This window comes from Vipera berus (genome assembly GCF_964194415.1).
Source record: "Vipera berus genome assembly, chromosome: 1".
NCBI lineage: Eukaryota > Metazoa > Chordata > Lepidosauria > Squamata > Viperidae > Vipera > Vipera berus.
The window spans coordinates 362,797,747-362,816,333 of NC_138202.1; the positions used below are offsets into that span (position 1 = coordinate 362,797,747).

At 55.7% G+C, this 18,587-nt stretch overlaps 1 protein-coding gene and 1 long non-coding RNA gene across 3 annotated transcripts; both read left to right on the forward strand.

The window, feature by feature from the left end:
- The first annotated feature begins 207 nt into the window (after positions 1–207).
- On the forward strand, positions 208–12,974 carry INPP5K (inositol polyphosphate-5-phosphatase K). Of its 2 annotated transcripts, XM_081314215.1 has the most exons (14): positions 208–297; positions 366–473; positions 684–792; positions 1,133–1,249; positions 2,440–2,615; positions 3,312–3,423; positions 3,708–3,817; positions 4,747–4,930; positions 5,888–6,025; positions 6,447–6,530; positions 6,615–6,719; positions 7,063–7,632; positions 7,999–8,047; positions 12,908–12,974. In XM_081314215.1, the coding sequence occupies exons 1-12, from the start codon at positions 278–280 to the stop codon at positions 7,159–7,161; spliced, it is 1,362 nt and encodes a 453-aa protein (XP_081170341.1). In that variant the 5' UTR covers positions 208–277; the 3' UTR covers positions 7,162–7,632; positions 7,999–8,047; positions 12,908–12,974. The 2 variants fall into 2 exon arrangements, with proteins under 2 accessions (XP_081170341.1, XP_081170340.1); XM_081314214.1 differs by lacking the exon at positions 7,999–8,047.
- Positions 12,975–14,775: 1,801 nt separating this feature from the next.
- On the forward strand, positions 14,776–17,920 carry LOC308663931. The gene is made up of 3 exons (XR_014025546.1): positions 14,776–14,948; positions 17,229–17,331; positions 17,870–17,920. It is a non-coding gene; the product is annotated as an uncharacterized lncRNA (long non-coding RNA).
- The last annotated feature ends 667 nt before the right edge of the window (positions 17,921–18,587 follow it).

Genomic DNA, 18,587 nt, shown 5'->3' on the forward strand with positions numbered 1-18,587 from the left:
CGTCCCGGCTTCGCTCCGGGCGCGCCTTTCCGGTTCCCCGGCCGAGAGACGACCGGCAGGACCGCGGGGCCCCCGCCATCCCCCCCCCCGGTCGCCATGCGCAGGCGCCAAGCGCCCCCGGGAGGGCGGGGCGCGGGAGGCCAGCGGGAGAGGCGGGGCCGTGGCGCGGTGCGCCTGCGCCACGGCAGCCAATGAGCGCGCGTGACGTCGCGCGCTGGGCGAGGAGCCGGGCCGGCGCTGCCCGCCGCTGTCATCCGGCTTCCCCCCCTCGGCGGCGATGGAGGCGCTGCGGCTCCGGTGAGGAGGCTGCCTCCCCCCCCTCCCCGCCCGCCCGCCCGCCGCCGCTGACCGCCCTGTCTCCGCAGGCTGCACCTGGTCACCTGGAACGTGGGCGCCGCGCAGCCCCCCGGCGAGGTGGCCACCCTGCTTCGCCTCGGCGCCGCGGAGCCGCCCGTGGACCTCTACGCCATCGGGTGGGTGTCCCGCGGCTCGCCGCCGCCGCCGCCGCCTCCGCAGCCCCGCAGCCCCGGGAAGCGGCGGCGGCGGCGGGGTCCGGGCGGGAGAGGCTCCGCCGCCTCCGCTGCCCGTCGGGGGGGGAGGGAGGGAGGCAGGGCGGGCGGGCGGCCGGTGCTTCGGGTGCCGCCTGGCCCGGGTGCGTCACCGGCGCCTCCGCCGCTGCTCAGCTTGCAGGAGGTGAACTCCCAGATCCTCAGCTTCCTCTCCGACCTGGCCTTCGAGGAGCCCTGGACGGCCTCCCTGACGGCCGCGCTCGCCCCGCTGGGCCACGTCCGGGTGAGCGAGGGAGCCACCGGGGCAGGGAAGGCTCCGGAGGGGGTGCGGGCGTGGGCTGCCGGAGCGGGAAGAGCTTCAGGAGGGGCGGCCCGGGTCGGTTGCTTGGCCGAGGCCGGCGCCCGCCCGGTCTGAAGTGCTCCCGGGGGTCTCGCCCCACCTGGGGAGCGAGGGGGGGGTCTGAGGGCCCCTCTGTGTGCCGGCAGATGCGCTGCTCTGGGCTCCGGTGCAGATCTTGGGCAGAGGGGGACCGGCTCGTTGCCCCCTCCGAGCAGGGTCAGCTTTGGGCACTGGGTGGAAGCGCTGCCTCCGCGGCTCAGGGCGGCTTCTCTTCCCCACGCAGGTGTCTTCCATCCGCATGCAGGGCATCCTTCTCCTCCTCTTCGCCAGGCAAGCCCACCTGCCCTTCATCCGGGGCGTGCGGAGCCAGTTTACCCGCACCGGCCTGCACGGCTACTGGGTGAGCTGCTTCACAGGGACCTTGCCAGGCCTCCGGTCGGTTAAAGCCGCAGGTACGGTGGATGCAGGAGAAGCAGGAAGACCAAATTCTGCTGTGGCCAAGTTGCCGCACATGCATGCGCGCACACCTTCGTTTTTTGCCTGAATGTTTTTTGTACGTTTCCATCTTTCTAATGGAGGCAGGCAAAATGGCAAATATTGCACTGTGATTAGAACTAATACGCAATAACCAGCATTTAATTTGCAATGCTAATTACAAAAAGAAAACCTGCAAAGCCTGCTAATAAAGGACTCACTGAAAGTTTTCAAGCCCCAGTAAAATCTCTAGCGATGGAGATCCTCAGGTAGGGAATTTCACATCTTTTATTTATCAAAAATACACGTTTCCCGCATTAAGGCATCAAAGCAAGCCGTACCGACAGCAACGCTGTGAAATTTAAAAGCAGAAGCTTCTGAAATTCAGAGAGGGGCCAGCCTTGCCCTGCCGGGCAGCCAGTAGAAGCCCTGACTTCCTGGCGGCCCTTGGGTGTCGGGGAGCATCTGCTGCTGGAGAACCCCCTGAACGAGCCCGGCAAACAGTGTGTGACCCAACGTGACGCAACTCTTGGCCTCAGGGCAACTGTCAGCAAAGGGATGAAGAAGCACTACAGCAATCTAGGGACGCGTCTGTGCTCCTAATGTACAGGTAGTCCTCAACTTACGACTACCATTGCTAAGCAAGGCAGTTGTTAAGTGAATTGTGCCCCATTTTACGACGTTTTTTTACTGTGGTTGTTAAGCAAGTGGCTGCAGTTGTAATCATGGGGTCCTTAAGCGAATCTGGCTTCCCCGGTTGCCTTTGCTTGCCAGAAGCTCCTTAGGAAGGCTGTAGGTGCCAGGCCCTGGGATGCCGCAACCACCGTGGATACATGCCGATTGCCAAGTGCCCAACGTTGGTTCATGTGGCCGTGGAGATGCAGCAACGGTCACAAGTGTGAGAACTGCTGATAAATCACTTTTTTGATGCTGTGTAAATTTGAAGGTCGTTAAATGAATGGCTGTAAGCGGAGGACTACCTGTATTTATTTCTCTGTGAGTTTGTCCATCCTGGAGGCAGGGCTTCATCCCGGCAGAGCGTCAGAAAATATGCCCCTCCTACGCCCCACACAGAGCCCAGGAGTGGGGAGGCAACCGCCGTCTCTTGTCTCGCAGGGCAACAAGGGAGGGGTCTCCATCCGCCTGTCTCTCTACGGCCACTCGGTTTGCTTCCTGAACTGCCACCTGCCGGCCCACCTGGAGAACGCCAAGCAGCGCCTGGACGACTTTGAGCACATCCTGGAAATGCAGCACTTTGAAGAGAATAAGTTCCCCTCGGCCCTGGACCACGAGTGAGTGGCCTCCCCCTCAGGGCCCTGCCGCCCGGCACAGCGAGATGGGCGAGGGGTAGAAAGGGGAGGGGCTGGCCATCCAGGTCCAGAAAGGGTGGACATCCCCACTTCTGCCTTGGCTGCCACTTGGTTGCCCTCCGGAGGTGCACTGAGGTAGCCATCAGCTGCGCAGGGTAAAAGAAGGAGAGATTTGAACACCAAACAGAAGAATTCCAAAGCCAGCCTCACGTTTCCTTTATACACCGTGAGACCCGTCTTGTCCCAGCCAACTGAGAACGGTTTCTAAATAGTTCTAGCCAGATCTGCCCATAACTTTGCTCCTGGGGGTCCGGCCGGGAGGGTCTGTTCTGCTGCCTTGGAGACCACTGGTGGGCACATGGCTCCCGGGGGGGCCCCACAGAAGTGAGGTTTCTGCAGGGAGGGTGTTATCCTCGGTGGGACGGGGGGGCTGCCTGCCTGAGCAAAGGAGGGAATTGCCAGGGGGGAAAGGGGGCCGCCCTTCTGAAAGCCCCCCTTGGTAACTGCCGCAGCCGTTTGGAAGGGCCGGTGCCCAAGTGCCGGCTGCTCTGACAGCCTGCCGAGATGGAATTGCACTGTGGCGGAGGAGGAGGAGAGGCCGGGGCCCGGCTGCCCTTGGCACAGGCGTAGACGCCTCCTCCTCCCTCGCTGCCCTCGGCCTGCCTTCCTTCCTTCCAGGCTTCTCTTCTGGTTTGGCGATCTGAACTTCCGGATCGAGGACTATGGTCTGCACTTCATCCGAGAGTCGATCAGCAGCAGCCGCTTCAACCTTCTCTGGGAGAAGGACCAGGTACTGCCCCCCCATAATTTCCACACACGCACACACACACACACACACACACACAGAGTGTTTGAGTGTGGAGGGGAATGGCTCGTCTTACCCCCTGATCCTGCTTGGCCATTCCCCATCTGGTCCCCCCCCCAATTATCCAGTGGGGCAGCTGCTTGCCAGGCTTTCTGCCCTGGGAAAGGAAGGCGGGTCGGGGACTAGGCTGGATCCACCGTGGGCTCCTTGCTGTGGCCCCCAGGACGAGGCGCAGCTCCTGGGCCTGGTCTCTTGCTTCCCATTCCCAGTTAAACATGGCCAGGAAGAAGATGTTCTTCCTCCAGGAGTTCTCGGAGGGCCCTCTGAAGTTCAAACCCACCTACAAGTTTGACCTGTACTCGGACCAGTACGACACCAGGTAACTGCTCCGTCCTTGCGGAGGAGGTTTGCGGGGGGCTTTGGACCCGGACGCCTGCTGCGCTGGCCTTTGGCTGGGCAGAAGAAGCCACAGAAATCAGCAGGGCCTCCCAGTGGCCCCGGGCAGAAGCAGGAAGTGTGGAGGGGGGGGTGGCTTGGCGGGCAGACCCTGGCTGTCCCTCTGCCCTTCAAAGGAGCCTCTTGCGGTGCTAACGTCTCCCTCTGTTTGCAGGGCCGAGGAGGCGCTGCTTGGGTCTGGGGGAGGAGCCCCGCATGTGGGGTCTTTTGGAAAACTTAGACCTGTGGGCCACTTGAGTCTGCTGACCTTTGCACGGTCGCCTCTTCTGGCTTAGTTGTTGCTGGGGTGACGATCCTGGCACGTTAGTTGGCGTGAGGGGACGGAGGCGAAGGAGCCTTTCGGATCTGTGCAAGCTGCAGGGCGTCTGACCCTCCTGAGGCCCACAGGGGGCAGCAGCGAGCCTCCCCTGGCTCTTTATGGGCTGCCAGGAGGAACCCAAAACAGCTGCAAAAAAAGCAGGACTCAGAAAGCATTTAAAATAGTAACAACGGCAGCTGACCCAAGGAGCTAAAAAGTGAACGAGTGCATCTGTTACGCCCACTCAGACCAGCCCAAGGTGCGCTCACCAGGCAGCAGCAGCAGCTTCCTTCACAATGAGCCCTTTTCTGGACCCAGAACTGCAACTGGCGCGCGGGGGGGGGGGGGGGGGGCAAAAGGCTTCTGAGCTGTTGGCTTTTACGCACCAGTGGGGCTCCTGATTCCCGGAGGGGGGGGAGCCCTCCCTTCAGATTAAAAAGCTTTTAAAGCAAAGTCGCTTGAGGTCCCCCCCCAGCCCAGCTTCTCCTCCTGCTCAGGGTGGGGGGGGCTGGCTGCTTGGCTGTGTCCTTTCCCCCCCTTTTCTGTTTCTGCAGTGAGAAGAAGCGGAAGCCCGCTTGGACCGATCGGATCCTCTGGAGAGTAAAATGCCTTCCCTGCCTCGAGCCGAAGGAGGCCCCCAGGGAGGTGGGGGTGTCCCTGTCCCTGGGCAGCTACACCAGCCACATGGACTACAACATCAGCGATCACAAGCCGGTTACCGGCACCTTTGAGCTGAAGGTGGTATCCTGGCTCCCCGAGGGCAGCTGCTTCTCTCAGAGACACAGTGGTGCCGGCCGACGGGCTGCCCACTTGGCACCCAGCTACAGAAGGGCCCGGCCCAGACTGGCATCCCGGGGCAGGCCTTTCCCACCGGCCCTGGGCATTTCTGCCACTGGGCTCTAAAGCGAAGCAGGACATCCTGCCCTTAACTTGGCCAACGCCCCCAGTTCTGTGGCCACTGAAGGGTCCCTGCGGGGCACCTGTCGAAGCCTCCGGCAAGCAACAGTGTCCTGCAAGTCTGAGGCGGGGTCTCTACTTACACGTCAGGGCAAGCTGTGGCTTGTTTAACCAGGTTGGGTTGAATAAGCCAGCATTGCCTGGGCACAGACCCTGCTTGAAGGCCAGCCCTGATGATGGCCCGAGGGCTGCGTGTCACTCCCCTCCCCACAGGTATGCCCCCCAGGGCCTCCGTGGGTCATTGGCAACATTTCTCTCTTATGCACCTTCATCCAGAAGTGGCCCACCTCAAAAGAAAACCCCCAGCCCTAAAGCTCGGTCTTAGCCGAGTAAGGGCAATCCGACGGGCTTCCTTTCCCCAAGGGGAGGCATGGAGGGCTGGTGCCACCTGACCAAGAAGATTGGGCGGGGGAGGGACTGACCCTGGCAGGGGGGGACGGGCTGGCTGGGGCTGGGGCTCCTCTGGACTGGCCTCTGGGCAGGGGGAGGAGTGGCAGTCCCAAACCAGATAGGGCTTAATGGAGCACTTGAAATGCGAAGCAATCCTGTTGGACGCTGAAACTCAGATTAAATCCCAGTTTATTGTGTTTTACAGGGTGGGCCTCTTAGCCTGGCAGCAGGGCCTAAGTGTGAAGTAGGCTGGGCGCCAAGGGGGAAGGAACAGAGCCCGGCAGCGTTCAGGGGAGGTGGGGGGCTCCATGGCCTTTCTCATCTTGGGTGGTGGCTTTGTTCCTGCAGGTGGAGCCCCTGCAGGTGGAGCCCCTGGTTGTGCTGTGCCCGCTGGGCACCTGGAGTGCTGAGCAGGATGCCATAGTCAGCTACGTCACCGCTCCAGAATTCTGCAGCAGTGCCTGGGACTGGATTGGGCTCTACAGGGTAAGGGGGGGTGGGGCCCAGGCTGGTGCTCAGGCCCGGCCCTGCTTTGCTGCCCGGGCACCACGGCTCTTCCAGAGCACGCGGGCTGTCCTGAGGCCGCCTTCTCTGGCCAGAAAGAGGCCATTTTCCCAGCTTCCTCAACAGTGACTCGGTCTTGCAAGAGGGGAGCAAGCCAGCCACCTCCACGGTCGGAGCAGCAGCCTCTGCTGGGGAAGACCCTCTTCCCATGTTTAAGACTCGAGGGATGGGCAACAGCTCCTCCCTGCCCAGAAAATAAATGATGGGCTCCGGGGAGAAAGGTCCCTTGCGGGGCCCCGTCTGGCTGCTTCCCACTGGGCTGAAGCCTCCTGAAGGGACAGCTGGGCTGGACATGGGCTCCCTCCCGCCGGGGGCCCTTGCAGCTCTTCCTCTCGCCCGGCAGGTGGCCTTCCGACACGTGAACGACTACGTCACCTACGTTTGGGTGCAGGACAATGAAATTTCCTCCGAGGACGGGGCAAAGCAGGTGAAGGACGTTTCCCGGGCTTTTCCTCTGCTCGGCTGCTCTCCTTGTCCCGCTAAAAGTTGACGGCGGCTCCCTTGCTTGCAGGTCTATCTCGGGGCTGAGGGCCTCCCCAAAGCGGGGGGAGAATTCCTCCTGGGGTACTACAGCAACACGCTGCGGTCCCTCGTGGGCCTTAGCCAGCCGGTCCAGGTGAGAGCTGCTGCTTCCTCACCCTCCTTGCTCCTGAAGGGGGGGGAGTGCGGTGCTCGAAGACTCCTGCCACAGCAAGGGGCTTGGTCGCTTGTGCCGGGTGGGGGCTCCAGAAGCCCCTCTCGAGAGGCAGAATTTACCCAGTTCTCCCCCCCCCCGCCACCTTTGGGGTCTGGCCTGGATGAACTCTGCAAGAGTTCTGGGCCCTGTGGCAAGGAGATCCTCCCCCTCCCCCTGAACCTTGGGGGGGCACCTTCCATCTTCACCTTCTTTCCTCTCTGGGCTGAGTTGCGGGGGGGGGAGGGGCAGAATTGCATTCGAATGTGCATCTCTCCCTTTCTAGATCCAACCGTGCCTGAAGTCAGCCGAGCAGCAGGTGGGCTGGGCTGGGGCCAGCAGTGCAGAACGCCTTCCTGGCGAGAGGCCGCCCTGTGACTTCTGAGGTTTCCCCCCCCCAAATCCGGCACTTCCGTGCGGACCGTAAGGCGCTTCAGCTCCAGAGCAGCCTGGCTAAGCTTGCCGCAGCTCTGAAAAGCTCTGTCTCCCTTTGGTGCAGAAGAGCCGAGACGGAACCGGTTCCCCAACAGGACTGCCGGCTTCCTTACGCCCAGGCCGAAACGGCTGCTGCCCCATTTTCCGAGTGCCTCTCAGGCTCTGTGCGCTTCATTGCAATGTTAAGGAGACGCTGCTGGCACTTCTTTGAAAACTGGGATTGTAGGATTTTTATGAAATGTAAACTTTTTAGAACTGAAATACATTTTATCGTAGCTGGAAAGAATGCAAAGGCTGCTACTCTTTGGCCATTTGTCTTGAAATGGGGCGAAGACTTGCACGCGTTCCCCCCCCTGCGCATTCCTCCAAAGCCTGGATGACAGATGGAGCGCTTCCCCCTTGGCAGTGGAGCCAGGTCCAGGTGGGTCTTGTCCTGCAGCAGGCCTCTGGCTTTGTGGGCATTTGGGCTTTACGTCCAGGCTTTTTTGAGAGCTGCAGCCCACTGATGACCTCACGCTCAAATGGTGATGGTGCAGGACGCCTGGATCCCTCTCACAGGCACCGCGGTAGAGCCCTGCCCTGCCTATCCTGTACCTGGGCCTCATCTTTCTCCTGCCTATGTGCAGGACCTGCTTTTTCTCACCACTGAACTTCATCTTATTGGGTTGGGCCTAATGCTCAAGCCTGTCAACGTGCTTCTGAACTTTTCAGTCTATCTTCCAACGTGTTAGCAATTCCCCCCAACTGTTGTCGGCAAATTTGATGAGTTCCCCTTCTAACCCCTCAGCTAACTCACTGATGAAGATGAAGAAGTAACGGGAGCTTTAACTATCCAGGTATCAGCTGGGAGACAAACTCTGCAGCAAGTGGGAGATCAAACAGATTCCTAACCAATCTAGCCGACAACTTTGTCATCCAAAAGGTAGATGAGGGACCTATAGAAAAAGCTACACTGGAGCTAGTTCTTACGAATAGAAAAGAAGTGATAAAGGGGAGTTGAAGTCACCCAGAACTTTGGGCGAGAGTGACCACGTCCTACTGGAAGTCAGTACAAACGCAAGCAGTAGAACGCAATCCAATCAGTATCTTAAAGTTTAATAGAGCTGATTTTAAGAAACTCGGAGAGAGCCTAGCAAGGATTCCATGGATAAAAATCCTAAAGGGGTGGGAAGCTCTGAAAAATGAGATCATAAAAACCCAGTCCAGCACAATACCATTGAAGAAGAAAAAGTCAAGAAGAAACCAGCATGGCTGCAGAAAGATCTCTCAGACAAACTGAAAGAGAGAAAGGACGAGTACAAAAAATGGAAGGAGGGACACCTAACTAAGGCCGATTATCAGCAGACAAAGATGAAGTCAGGAAAGCAAAGGCTCAGAATGAACAAAGACTTGCAACAAAAGTGAAAGATAACAAAAGTTTCTTTCAACATATAAATAACAAAAAAAGTTAAGGAAACAGTTGGTCCTCTAGTGAGAAGATGGCAGGGAAGTAACAGGCAGTAGACAGAACGCAGAGCTCCTTAACTCATTCTTTGCATCAGTCTTCACACAATAAACTATAGACCAACCTACCCAAAAAACTAAAAGATGGACTAGAAATAAAAAATAAGCAAGAAAATGGTAAAACACATGGCTGATCTTGACAAATAGAAATCACGGGTACCTGACAATATACATCCCAGAGTTCTGAAGGGAACTGGCAGATGTTATCTCAAAAGCACTTAGGGTACCTTAGGATTGGAAAAGCGCTGATGTGGTTCCCATCTTCAAGAAAGGGGGAAAAACAGACCCAGAAAACTACAGACCAATCAGCCTAACATCAATACCTGGGAAGATCCTGGAAAAGATAATCAAAAAACAGATCTTTGAACACCTAGAAAGAAATAAAGTTTTAACTAGTTGTCAGCCCGGGTTTGTTAACAGATCATGCCAAAACAATCTTATTTCATTATTTGATAAAGTGACTAAATTAGTAGACCAGTGAAATGCTGTGGACATAGTATACTTAGATTTCAGCAAAGCATTCAAGAAAGTAGACCACAACCTACTTCTTGGTAAGCTAGAAAAATGTTGAATAGACAATTACCAGATGGATTTGTAGCTGGCTGGCAAAGCGTACTCAGTGAGTAGTCCTTAATGGTACTACATCTACAAGGAGGGAAGTAAGCAGTGGTGTACCACAAGGCTCCGTCTTAGGCCCAGGACTCTTCAATATCTTCATCGATGACTTAGATGAAGGAATAGAAGGGGAAGTCATCAAATTTGCAGATGACACTAAATTGGCAGGAATCGCCAACATCCCTGAAGACAAGCTCAGGATCCAAAAAAATCTTGACAGACTTGAACAAGGTAACAAAATGAATTTTAATGTGGAGAAAAGCAGCAGTTTACGTTTAGGCAGGAAAAACCAAAAGTATAAGTACAGGTTAGGTGAGACCTGGCTCAAAAACAGCCACTTTGAGAAGGACCGCGGAGTCCTAGTGGACGATCACTTGGATATGAGCCAGCCGTGTGCGGCAGCAACCGGAAAAGCTAATACAATCCTGGGTTGTATAAACAGGCATAGAATCAAAACCACACGAAGTATTAGTATCACTTTATAAAACCCTAATAAAAGACCATACCTGGAATACTGCAATCAACTTTGGTCACCCAACTACAAAAAAGATGTTGAGATTTTGGAAAAAGTTCAGATGAGCAACTGAAATGATCAAAGATCTGTCGACTAAGACCTATGAAGAACGGTTGCAGAATTTGGGTTTGGCTAGTCTAGAGAAAAGGATGGGGGTGGGGGGACATGATAGCAGTATTCCAATATTTGAGGGGCTGCCACAAAGAAGAGGGGTCAAATTCTCCAAAAGACAAGGCAGGATAAGAAGCAATGAATGGAAACTAATCAAGGAGAGAAGCAACCTAGAATTAAGGAGAAATTTCCTGAGAGTGAGAACAACCAATGGAACAGCTTGTCTCCAGAAGTTGTAGGTTCTGCATCACTAGAGGTTTTTAAGAAGAGACTGGACGGCCCCTTGTCTGAAATGACTTAGGGTCTCCTGCTTGAGCTAGAAAACTTCCAAGGTCCCTTCCAGCTCTATTGCAACGTTGGGCCTAAGACAGAGCTTTGGGGTACTCCACCGTGTGCTTCCCTCCCTCCGTACGGAGACCTCACAGCTCCATTCAGGGCCACAGGCTGGGTGCATTGGTCAGCGGCTGGCAAATCCCTCCGGTGGTGAGGCCATCTGTTCCCCCGTTGTTCTCTCTTGCCATACTGTGGTCCACTTTGTCAAATGCCCTACGGACGTCCAAGTATATGATGTTCACAGCATTTACCAGGTCCGTTAATTTAGTCACTTTATCCAAGAAGGTAATAAGGTTTATTTGGCACGAGCTGTTTTTAAGAACTGCACCCTGGCTTCCAGGAATGGCCTTATTCATTTCTGGATGTTCACAAACCTGCTGCTTGATTACTGTGCCTTTTCCAGAATTTTCCCACGTATTAATTCATGTCAAGCCGTTCGGCCCGTAGTTTCCTGGATCTCCCTTTCCCTCTTCAAAGGTTGGAGTGGCCTCAGCTGTTTTCCAGCCCACTGGCGGTTCCCCTAAAAGATTCTGTCCAGTGGCCCTGAAATCATGAAGACCCTGGGATGTAAATGCCCACCCAAAGGAGGCAAATCCTTCTCTTGCCAAATCCTTGCCTATCTTGTTCTGTCTCCCACGGTGCCGCTTTTGATAGATTGGAGATTTTTTTCCTTGTTTAAAAAACAGAAGTTTTGCTTCTTTTCTTGTTACCTTTCATTTCCTTGCCATCTTCAATCAATGGAGCGACCAGTTCCTCTTGGTGCTTATAGGTCAAAGAAAACCCCACCCGTTATTTTTGGCATTTTTTGCTCTTTCTGAGCCTTAAGGTTCTCGACTTAGTCTTTGCAGATTTGGGCTATTTGCTGGTATTCTGTTTTGGTTACAAATCCCTCTTTCCATTTTTTTTATATTAGTCCTTTTTTGTCAGAGAGCTCTTTCTATAACTACGCTAGTTTATTGTTTCTGTGTGGGACTTTATCTTGTTTTCCAGGGTTTCCCAAGCTTCCTGAATTGGTTTTCCCTACAGGGTTTCGGGGGGGGGGGGTTGTCCCTCCCTGGGTGACCCTTTCAGTTCCGCCTCCTGCTCCGCAGGGGTGGTTGGCGTTAACCTGGCAGGCAGGGAAAGCTGCTTACCTTCTGGAGGAGCAGGAGGCAGGCTCTGCTTTAGGAAGCTCCTGGCTGTGATGAGGGAAAACCTTGGCTCCCTTCCGGGCTTTGAATTAAATCCTCCGGGCCTTTCCTCGCAGAGAGGGGCAAATAATAAGCTGGTAAACGTGTCTGCCTCCACAACAGGTGAGAAAACTGGGAGGAAGTTTGCCCGCCCCCCACAAGCCCTGTAAAAGTAAACTGAGGTAAAGTAAAACATGTTCCCACAATTAAAGTTCTGTACAGCCAACCTGTCCCCTCCCCTCACCAATTCCTGCAGTTCCAGGGCTGATTTGAAGGGGACCCCCCCCACACACAAACATCATGGAAGACGCCCTGCGGTAATGCAGCCTTGCTGTTCCTGGCACTCGTGTCACCGATGGGTGGGTCTGTCTTCTCCGGGAAGAAGCAGGCTTGGCGTGTCATCTGACACCCGTGATGGAGCAAGGAGGTTGTGATGATGTCTCAGAGAAAGTGGTTCCTCCCCCCCCCCCCCCGAGACTGGCATTCGCCGGCTCCTTCCGGCTCTTCTAAGCCATCAAGCGTTTGCTCCGCTTGCTCTGCTGGCATCCCTGCCCGGTGGCTCGTCTGGCAAAAGGGAGCCCCCTCCGGGGCCGGGCGCTTTAGCCAGGGGCCTTCCGATTGCTTAAGCCACAAAGTGTGTTTTTCACACTTCTGCATCTTCACAACTGGACAGGTGTCATTTCTTTCTGAAATTTGTCTACCACTTGATAGAACCTGCCTAGTAAAAACAATCCAGAATCAGAATTCATAATCACCAAAACAGCAACCCGAGCAAACAGCTAAGTTGTAGAAAATAGCACTGCCAGGACGGTTCATTGCAAAGGTTCCCCGGAAGAGCGGTGTGTAACCCTAGCCCCAGCCCTTCCCCAGCTTCTTCCCTCCAGCTGATCAGGCCCCTGTCTAGGAGAGGGAGGGGGCTCCACCACCTCCATGAAGCCCCCACCCCCATCAGTTAAAAGCAGGTGCGGCTGACCTCCAGGCTGGAAGGGTCAGGCCAGGTTCAAGGACTGTTAAGTTCGGATATGCGGGTCCCCCCCCCGCCCCCGTAGGTCACTGGTTCAGCAGGCAAATATCTGCATTCAGGGGGTGTTTGGGGTTGTATTTACAGAATATTTTGCACAAATGCAAACCACAAGACCATCTGGTGCTCTGCTGCACAGTCTTGCTGCCCCTTTATGCCATTTGAGGGCTGGGTCAGGCTCTGAGGACCCCTTGTGTGCTGCCACCGTGCTGCTTCCAGCTCTCCTACGGTTAGGGGGGGAGAAGGGGAGGGGAAAGGTTTGGAGCGCCCAGGTGGTTTCTGTCGGTGTGGGAGCCGAGGTCGCAGAAGAGACGTTTTGGCAAACAGAGTTTCTTCTCACGGAACCGTTTGGAGACTAGTCGGACAGTGTGGCCTGAACCGTCAGAGGGGAGGGGAGGTTTTACTCTCTTAATTATCTTTTTCTCGCCAGATTGCCAGAGCTGGAATTCCTTCTACCTGCCTGTATGCTGTGCCTAATAAAGTCTTACATTAGAGATTGCAATGTCTCCGGTGGATTTACTTTGTTGGGCTTTTCAACCAGAACTTTGACAGGATGATTCTTGCAATGTGCCACTTGTGATTTTACTGGCACCAGGACCGCTTCCCACCTACGGCCGGTGCCCTTTTAAGGGTTTGCTCACAGGGGGAGGAAATGTGGTTTCCCCCCCACACACACTTTTAGAATAAAGCTTCTATTATTCCAGTTTGCTTTTCATACTTGTGGGCCCTTCTGCACATGGGTCCCAGTCGTTTACCTTCTGGGGAAAACGGCCAAGGGTGGGTTGCTGGACCGAAACTGACCTGGGATTAAACCGGCCAGGCTGACCTCCCCAGCTTTGAGGGGACAGCCTCATCCATCCCATTACTGATCCTGCTGAGATGAAGTCCACTACCTTTACAGCCCCCAGGAGGCTTTGTCCTCCATCATCTGTGAGCCCCAGAGAGAAGACCCACCTGCTGCCCCAGCCTTCCTGCCCCTAGACCCCCTCATGGGGGAGAGTCAGAGGATGCCTACAGCCCTTGCCAGGCATGTGAGGACCCAGGACAAAGGGCCAATGGCCCCTTCACACCTGGGGGCGCTTTGGACCCTCTGCAGTCATATAGCAGCGTTCCAGTATCTGAGGGGCTGCCAAAAGGCAGAGGGGGCCAGGTTGTTCACCAGAGCACCAGAGGGAAGAACGAGAAACAACGGTTGAAAACTGGCCAAAGAGAGAAGCAACCTGGAATTAAGGAGAAACTTCCTGACAGTGAGGACAATCAACCAGTGGAACAGCTTGCCACCAGAAATCGTGGAGGTTTTTAAGAAAAGACTAGACATTCACCTATCTGAGACAGTATAGATTCTCCTGCTTGAGCAGGAGGCTGGACTAGAAGACCTCCAAGGCCCCTTCCAGCTCTATTCTATTCAGTCAGGTGCCTTTTGACCTTCCCATTCATCTCCATGGCCTTTGCCCTCCTGCTGGTTCTGTGAACCTCTGATGGTGTTTGAGGAGCTCAGATGGCAAAAGAATGAGGCCATAATTTGACAGCCTCCACTGACAAAAACTAGGAATTACAGGTAGCATGCTCCTCCCTCCCTACCCCCCTCCCCCGTTGGGGTGGATGACCCTCCTATGGACTGTCCCCCTTCCTCCTCCCCCCAACGGACTCCCCTGTGTGGCACTAGAAGAGGAGGTGGCCTGCCCCGCTTACGGCCTGGGCATCCTCTGATGGATGCCTCCCTTGGCAAGGAGGAGCGGGACCAGCTTATGCCCTCCCCTCCCTTGTCCAAATGACAGTCTCCATTGAATCCAGGGGGGCTCCAAGCCCCCCCCCTGCTCTCAACAATTCTTGAGCCTAGCTGGGAGGCAAGGAAGATTTCCCTAGGGCCATCTGTCCCCTGCAGAGTTCCTTCAGAATTAGATATTCTCTTTCTGCAGAAAGTGGTGGAGCTGTAGCCATGTACACCAGGAGCATGGCTGAACATGTATGTTCACTGGGAATGATAGGAATAAAGCCTGCAAGGCGTTGCTCCTGGGCGGGGGGGGGGGAGGGTCCTCCGTCTGAGACGTTTCTCCAACGGTGCTGCCGTTAAAGGGACGCCTAATCTTGTAACTTTGATTTCCCCCCTTGAGGAGCGCTTGTTTCTGGTTTGGTACCGATTAACAAGCTTTATTCAGCATTTGGCTGGTCGGTTCTTCGCACGGCTGAAAATCCTCTTCGGCTCGAGCGGTTTTGCCCATCGGGGGGCGGGGCTTGCGTCGCGCCGTCTGTTTGTGAAAGAGGGGGGGGCGGGGGGCGCAGCAGAGAGTCCTCCTCTCGCTGGTCGTTCGCCGTCGTTAAAAACATCGGATCGGATTAGCACCAGAGACGACGCTAAGTTCGGGCCGAACTTCGCAAACTACCTGAATTCAGGATTTGGGGCGGGATGTTTGTTTGCAGCCCATCTCGGGATAGTTGTCATTCGGTAACAGCCATAGTTATTTCAGACGGTTTGTTATAAAGCTATTTCCGTCGGATGTCGCGGGTTGGTAAAATGCGGCCTGAAAGCGAAGCAGAGATTCCAAAGCTAGAGGGCAGAGGGAGCCTGCAGGAGGAGGAGGAGGAGGAGGAGGGACCTGGGCTGCGCGCCGTGGACTTTCCCCCCCCCCCCGGAACCTTTAAGGCCAGTGTCTTTCTCCCAGCCCAGCCAGTCTCCGGACGCCTCCTGCCCGGGGCCTTTTCATGCTTGCGGCAGATGGTGCCGTTATGGGCTCACCTTCACCAAAAGGACCGCGGGGGGGCGGCCGGGCATCTTTCCCCACGCTAGGGCCGGGGCGAGCAGGAGCCCCCCTCCGCCCTCCAGTGCTTCCGCGGGTGACGGCCTTGAGCGCTCCCGCTCTCGGGGGTTCGGCCAGAGCGAGCGAGCGCCGCCCGGCTTGGCCCAGGCCGAGAAAGGCAGGCCCCCGAAGGCGCGCGCCGGGAGGGGGCGGAGGAGGAGAAAGGTCGCCCGGTCTCTGCCCTCCCCCCCCCCCGGCTGCTCGCTCTCCGTCCGCGAGGGCCGCCAGTGCCCTTGGCTCGAACCTCGAACCCGACGACAATCCCAGCCCTCCGGATACAGCAGCCGCGGTTTCGATCCGGTTTTAGGCCGCTTTCCATTCCGATGCTCTGAAATTGTCCACTCTCCCCCCCCCCCCCCCGCTCCCAAGAACTGCCCGTCTCTCCTTTTTCCTTTCTGGCTCCGGAGGAGCTCCACAGAATCCCAGTGAACCTCTTCGGAGGCTGCCCCTGCTGTACCACCAGACTCCTCCTGCCCTACTTTCCCAGAAGAGGGCATGGCCTGCAACTCTTAGCTGCTGGCGGAGGACCCCCGAAGGCTGCACGGGGAGGGGAACCAACGAGGGAGGCAGGCGTGGGGGGAGCCCTGGAGGGGCACCCTAAGGGGACAGTCCGAGAGCACCACGTGTGCCCCCTCGCACCCAGCAGGTACCAGCCACTCAGGAAGTTCTGGGGCCACCAGACAGACCCCTCCAAGGGGGTCCAGGGGTGCCAGTCCCACCTTAAGTCGCCGAGGTGAGCGAGTCTGAGCGCTGATGAAACCCGGCTCCAGGGAAGCTTCTTGCCGATCTTCGAGGGCAGGTGACAGTCGTCCTATGCATCCTGATCAGAGGTTGGCTCCTTGAGTAAGAAGTGGTGGGTTCCCTTCCTACTGGGATACAGCCCACAGGAAGCAGAGCTCACCTCGCCCAGGATCACCCAGGATCCCTGTATTTCCTCAGGATCGATAAGCTCCCTAGATGTCTTCAAGCAGAGAAGGCCCAAAATGCGGTAGCAGCTGCCAAGCAAGCAGGAGCTTGGAGTCCTCGGGCTCTTCAAATTCACAGGGCCACAGAATGCGACGTGAAGCTTCCCTTCCCCTCTTTCGGATCTTCCAGTTGGCATCAGTGGAGACCCCAACCCAGGATTTTGAGAACAGTTTCGCCTTCTTTAGAACATGCAGGATTTTATGGCCCTCAGTAGCTTTAGTACCTTATGTTGGGTCCTTGGTGTTCTCTTATTTTCATGCAGGTATTTCACTGACAAAGTAGGTCACCTCCTCCTTGCCCAGCCTGTTAGTGAAACATCTGCATGGAAAGAACCAAGAACACCAGGAACCCCTTCAATTCAGCCCTGAGTTGCAGATGTGCTCTGCCACGGAGCATTTTTTCCCCTGCCACCTACGCTCTGCCTGCAGTTGAATGGCTGTGTTCTCTGGTTGGACCCTGGCGGGGGGGGGGGTGAGACCACCGTCACGAGATGAGACATGGTGGGAGATGCAAGAATTCGTATCAGTGGAATAGAGCTGCTCGTAATGGTGCTGAGAGAAGGGCTGCTTCTGCCACCAGGAGATGAGTCTCTTATTGCCTCCCTCCCTCCCTTTCCTTCCTTCCCTCCCTCCCTCCCTCCCTTTCCTTCATTCCTTCACTCTTTTCCTCTCCTTCCTTCCTTCCTTCTCTCCCTCCCTCCCTTTCCATCATTCCTCCCTTTCCTTCCTTCCTTCCCTCCCTCCCTCTCCTCCCTTCCTTCTCTCCCTTCCTCTCCTTCCTTCCTTCTCTCCCTCCCTCTCCTTCCTTCCTCCCCTCCCTCCCTTTCCTTCCTTCCTTCCCTCCCTCCCTTCCTCTCTTTCCTCCCTCCCTCCCTGGCATACCACTCCGGAGGGAGGCAGCCAGCTGAAGCTCCACTGGCAGCTCTGGAGGGTCTCTTAGATGCGCAAGATTTCTTGCTGCACCCAATGGACGTCTTTTTCCCACCAGGGCAGCAGGCAGAAGCTGAGCTGGGCCTTTCCGGCCAGAGAATCTTGACCCTCTTTGGAACAAGCAGCCCAGGGCAGCCCTGCCTTTTCCAGCGCAGTGCCAGGTAAACAGGAAAAGTTTCCAAGATATTCCCTGTTTTCCGGGCCCTAAATTTAGGCACCGATAAGAGCCATTGTTTCTGTCATCAGAGTTTCCTGCGACCTGAGTTGTGTTTTCCTCTGAGGGAAAAGGATAAGCGGAGATACCCTGGTGGCCGATGGCTAAAGAGCCGGGTCTCCCTTATCCTGACCTGACGGTCCTCCAGCAAAGACCCAGAGGGAATTGGGTCCTCCCAAGAGCACAGGCCAAAGGTTCCTCCCACAGGTTCACTGACACACAGGAACCGGCCACGCCAGCTTCTGCACGCAGCCTGGCCAAATTCCCAGGCCAGGCAAGACGCCCCTCCAGGAAGAAAGGGGAGGGTGGAAAAGATCAGCAATGGAAATCCACAGGGGGAGGGGGCGGGAGAGGGAGGTTGGCCTTTCAACAGGAACATTGATGCTCCTTTGGGATTTGCATAAAACCAGTAGAGACGAGGCAGAAATGATAGAGTCATGCACAGATGATAAGCGGAAATAACAACAATAATTCATTCTGTGTAGGCACCACCCAACTCCAGGACAATTCTGGGCAGCTCACAACCTATCAAAGCCCCCCCATCCCCCACATGGGATGGAGACCTGCCTGTCCTCCTTTGCAAGACATTCCAGTGCTGAGCTGGGAAATGGCACCGGCAGAAGTTGGCAAATTTGGATTTAATAATGGTCAAATTTATATGTTGTAGTCTCGGCTGAAGGGCGACCTCGTTCGCTTCCTCGCCTGGTCAGAGCAGTGCTTCTTCTCCACCAGCAGCTGATGAATTTCAGGAGATCCATGAATTTCCATGGGGAGAAAAAAAAATTCAAGTCTGAAATTTATCTTTCTGATCAATAATGTATGTATCTGTCATAAGATGCTGCAAAGGCCTTTTATATAGTGTAGTTCATGTCATTTTCTGAGTCAAGTCATAATTAGATATGGATGCCCTACATCCATCCTTAGATGGCCATCAATAGATCAATGTCAGTTGGGGACTGGCAGAGCATCAGCCTAGGCAGCACCTAGTGAGCGACAGTGATAAAGGTAAAGGTTCCCCCGCACATGCGTGCTAGTCGTTTCCGACTCTAGGGGCCGTTGCTCATCTCCGTTTCAAAGCCGAAGAGCCAGCGCTTGTCCGAGGACGTCTCCGTGGTCATGTGGCCAGCATGACTAGACGCCAAAGGCGCACGGAACGCTGCTACCTTCCCACCGTAGTGGTCCCTATTTTTCTACTTGCATTTT

Excerpts from the sequence above, each read along its gene's own strand:
- INPP5K (XM_081314215.1), top strand. The coding sequence starts at position 278 with ATGGAGGCGCTGCGGCTCCG. Across the intron at positions 3,424-3,707 it reads TTCTCTGGGAGAAGGACCAG|TTAAACATGGCCAGGAAGAA; the intron begins GTACTGCCCCCC and ends TCCCATTCCCAG. Across the intron at positions 3,818-4,746 it reads TCGGACCAGTACGACACCAG|TGAGAAGAAGCGGAAGCCCG; the intron begins GTAACTGCTCCG and ends CTGTTTCTGCAG.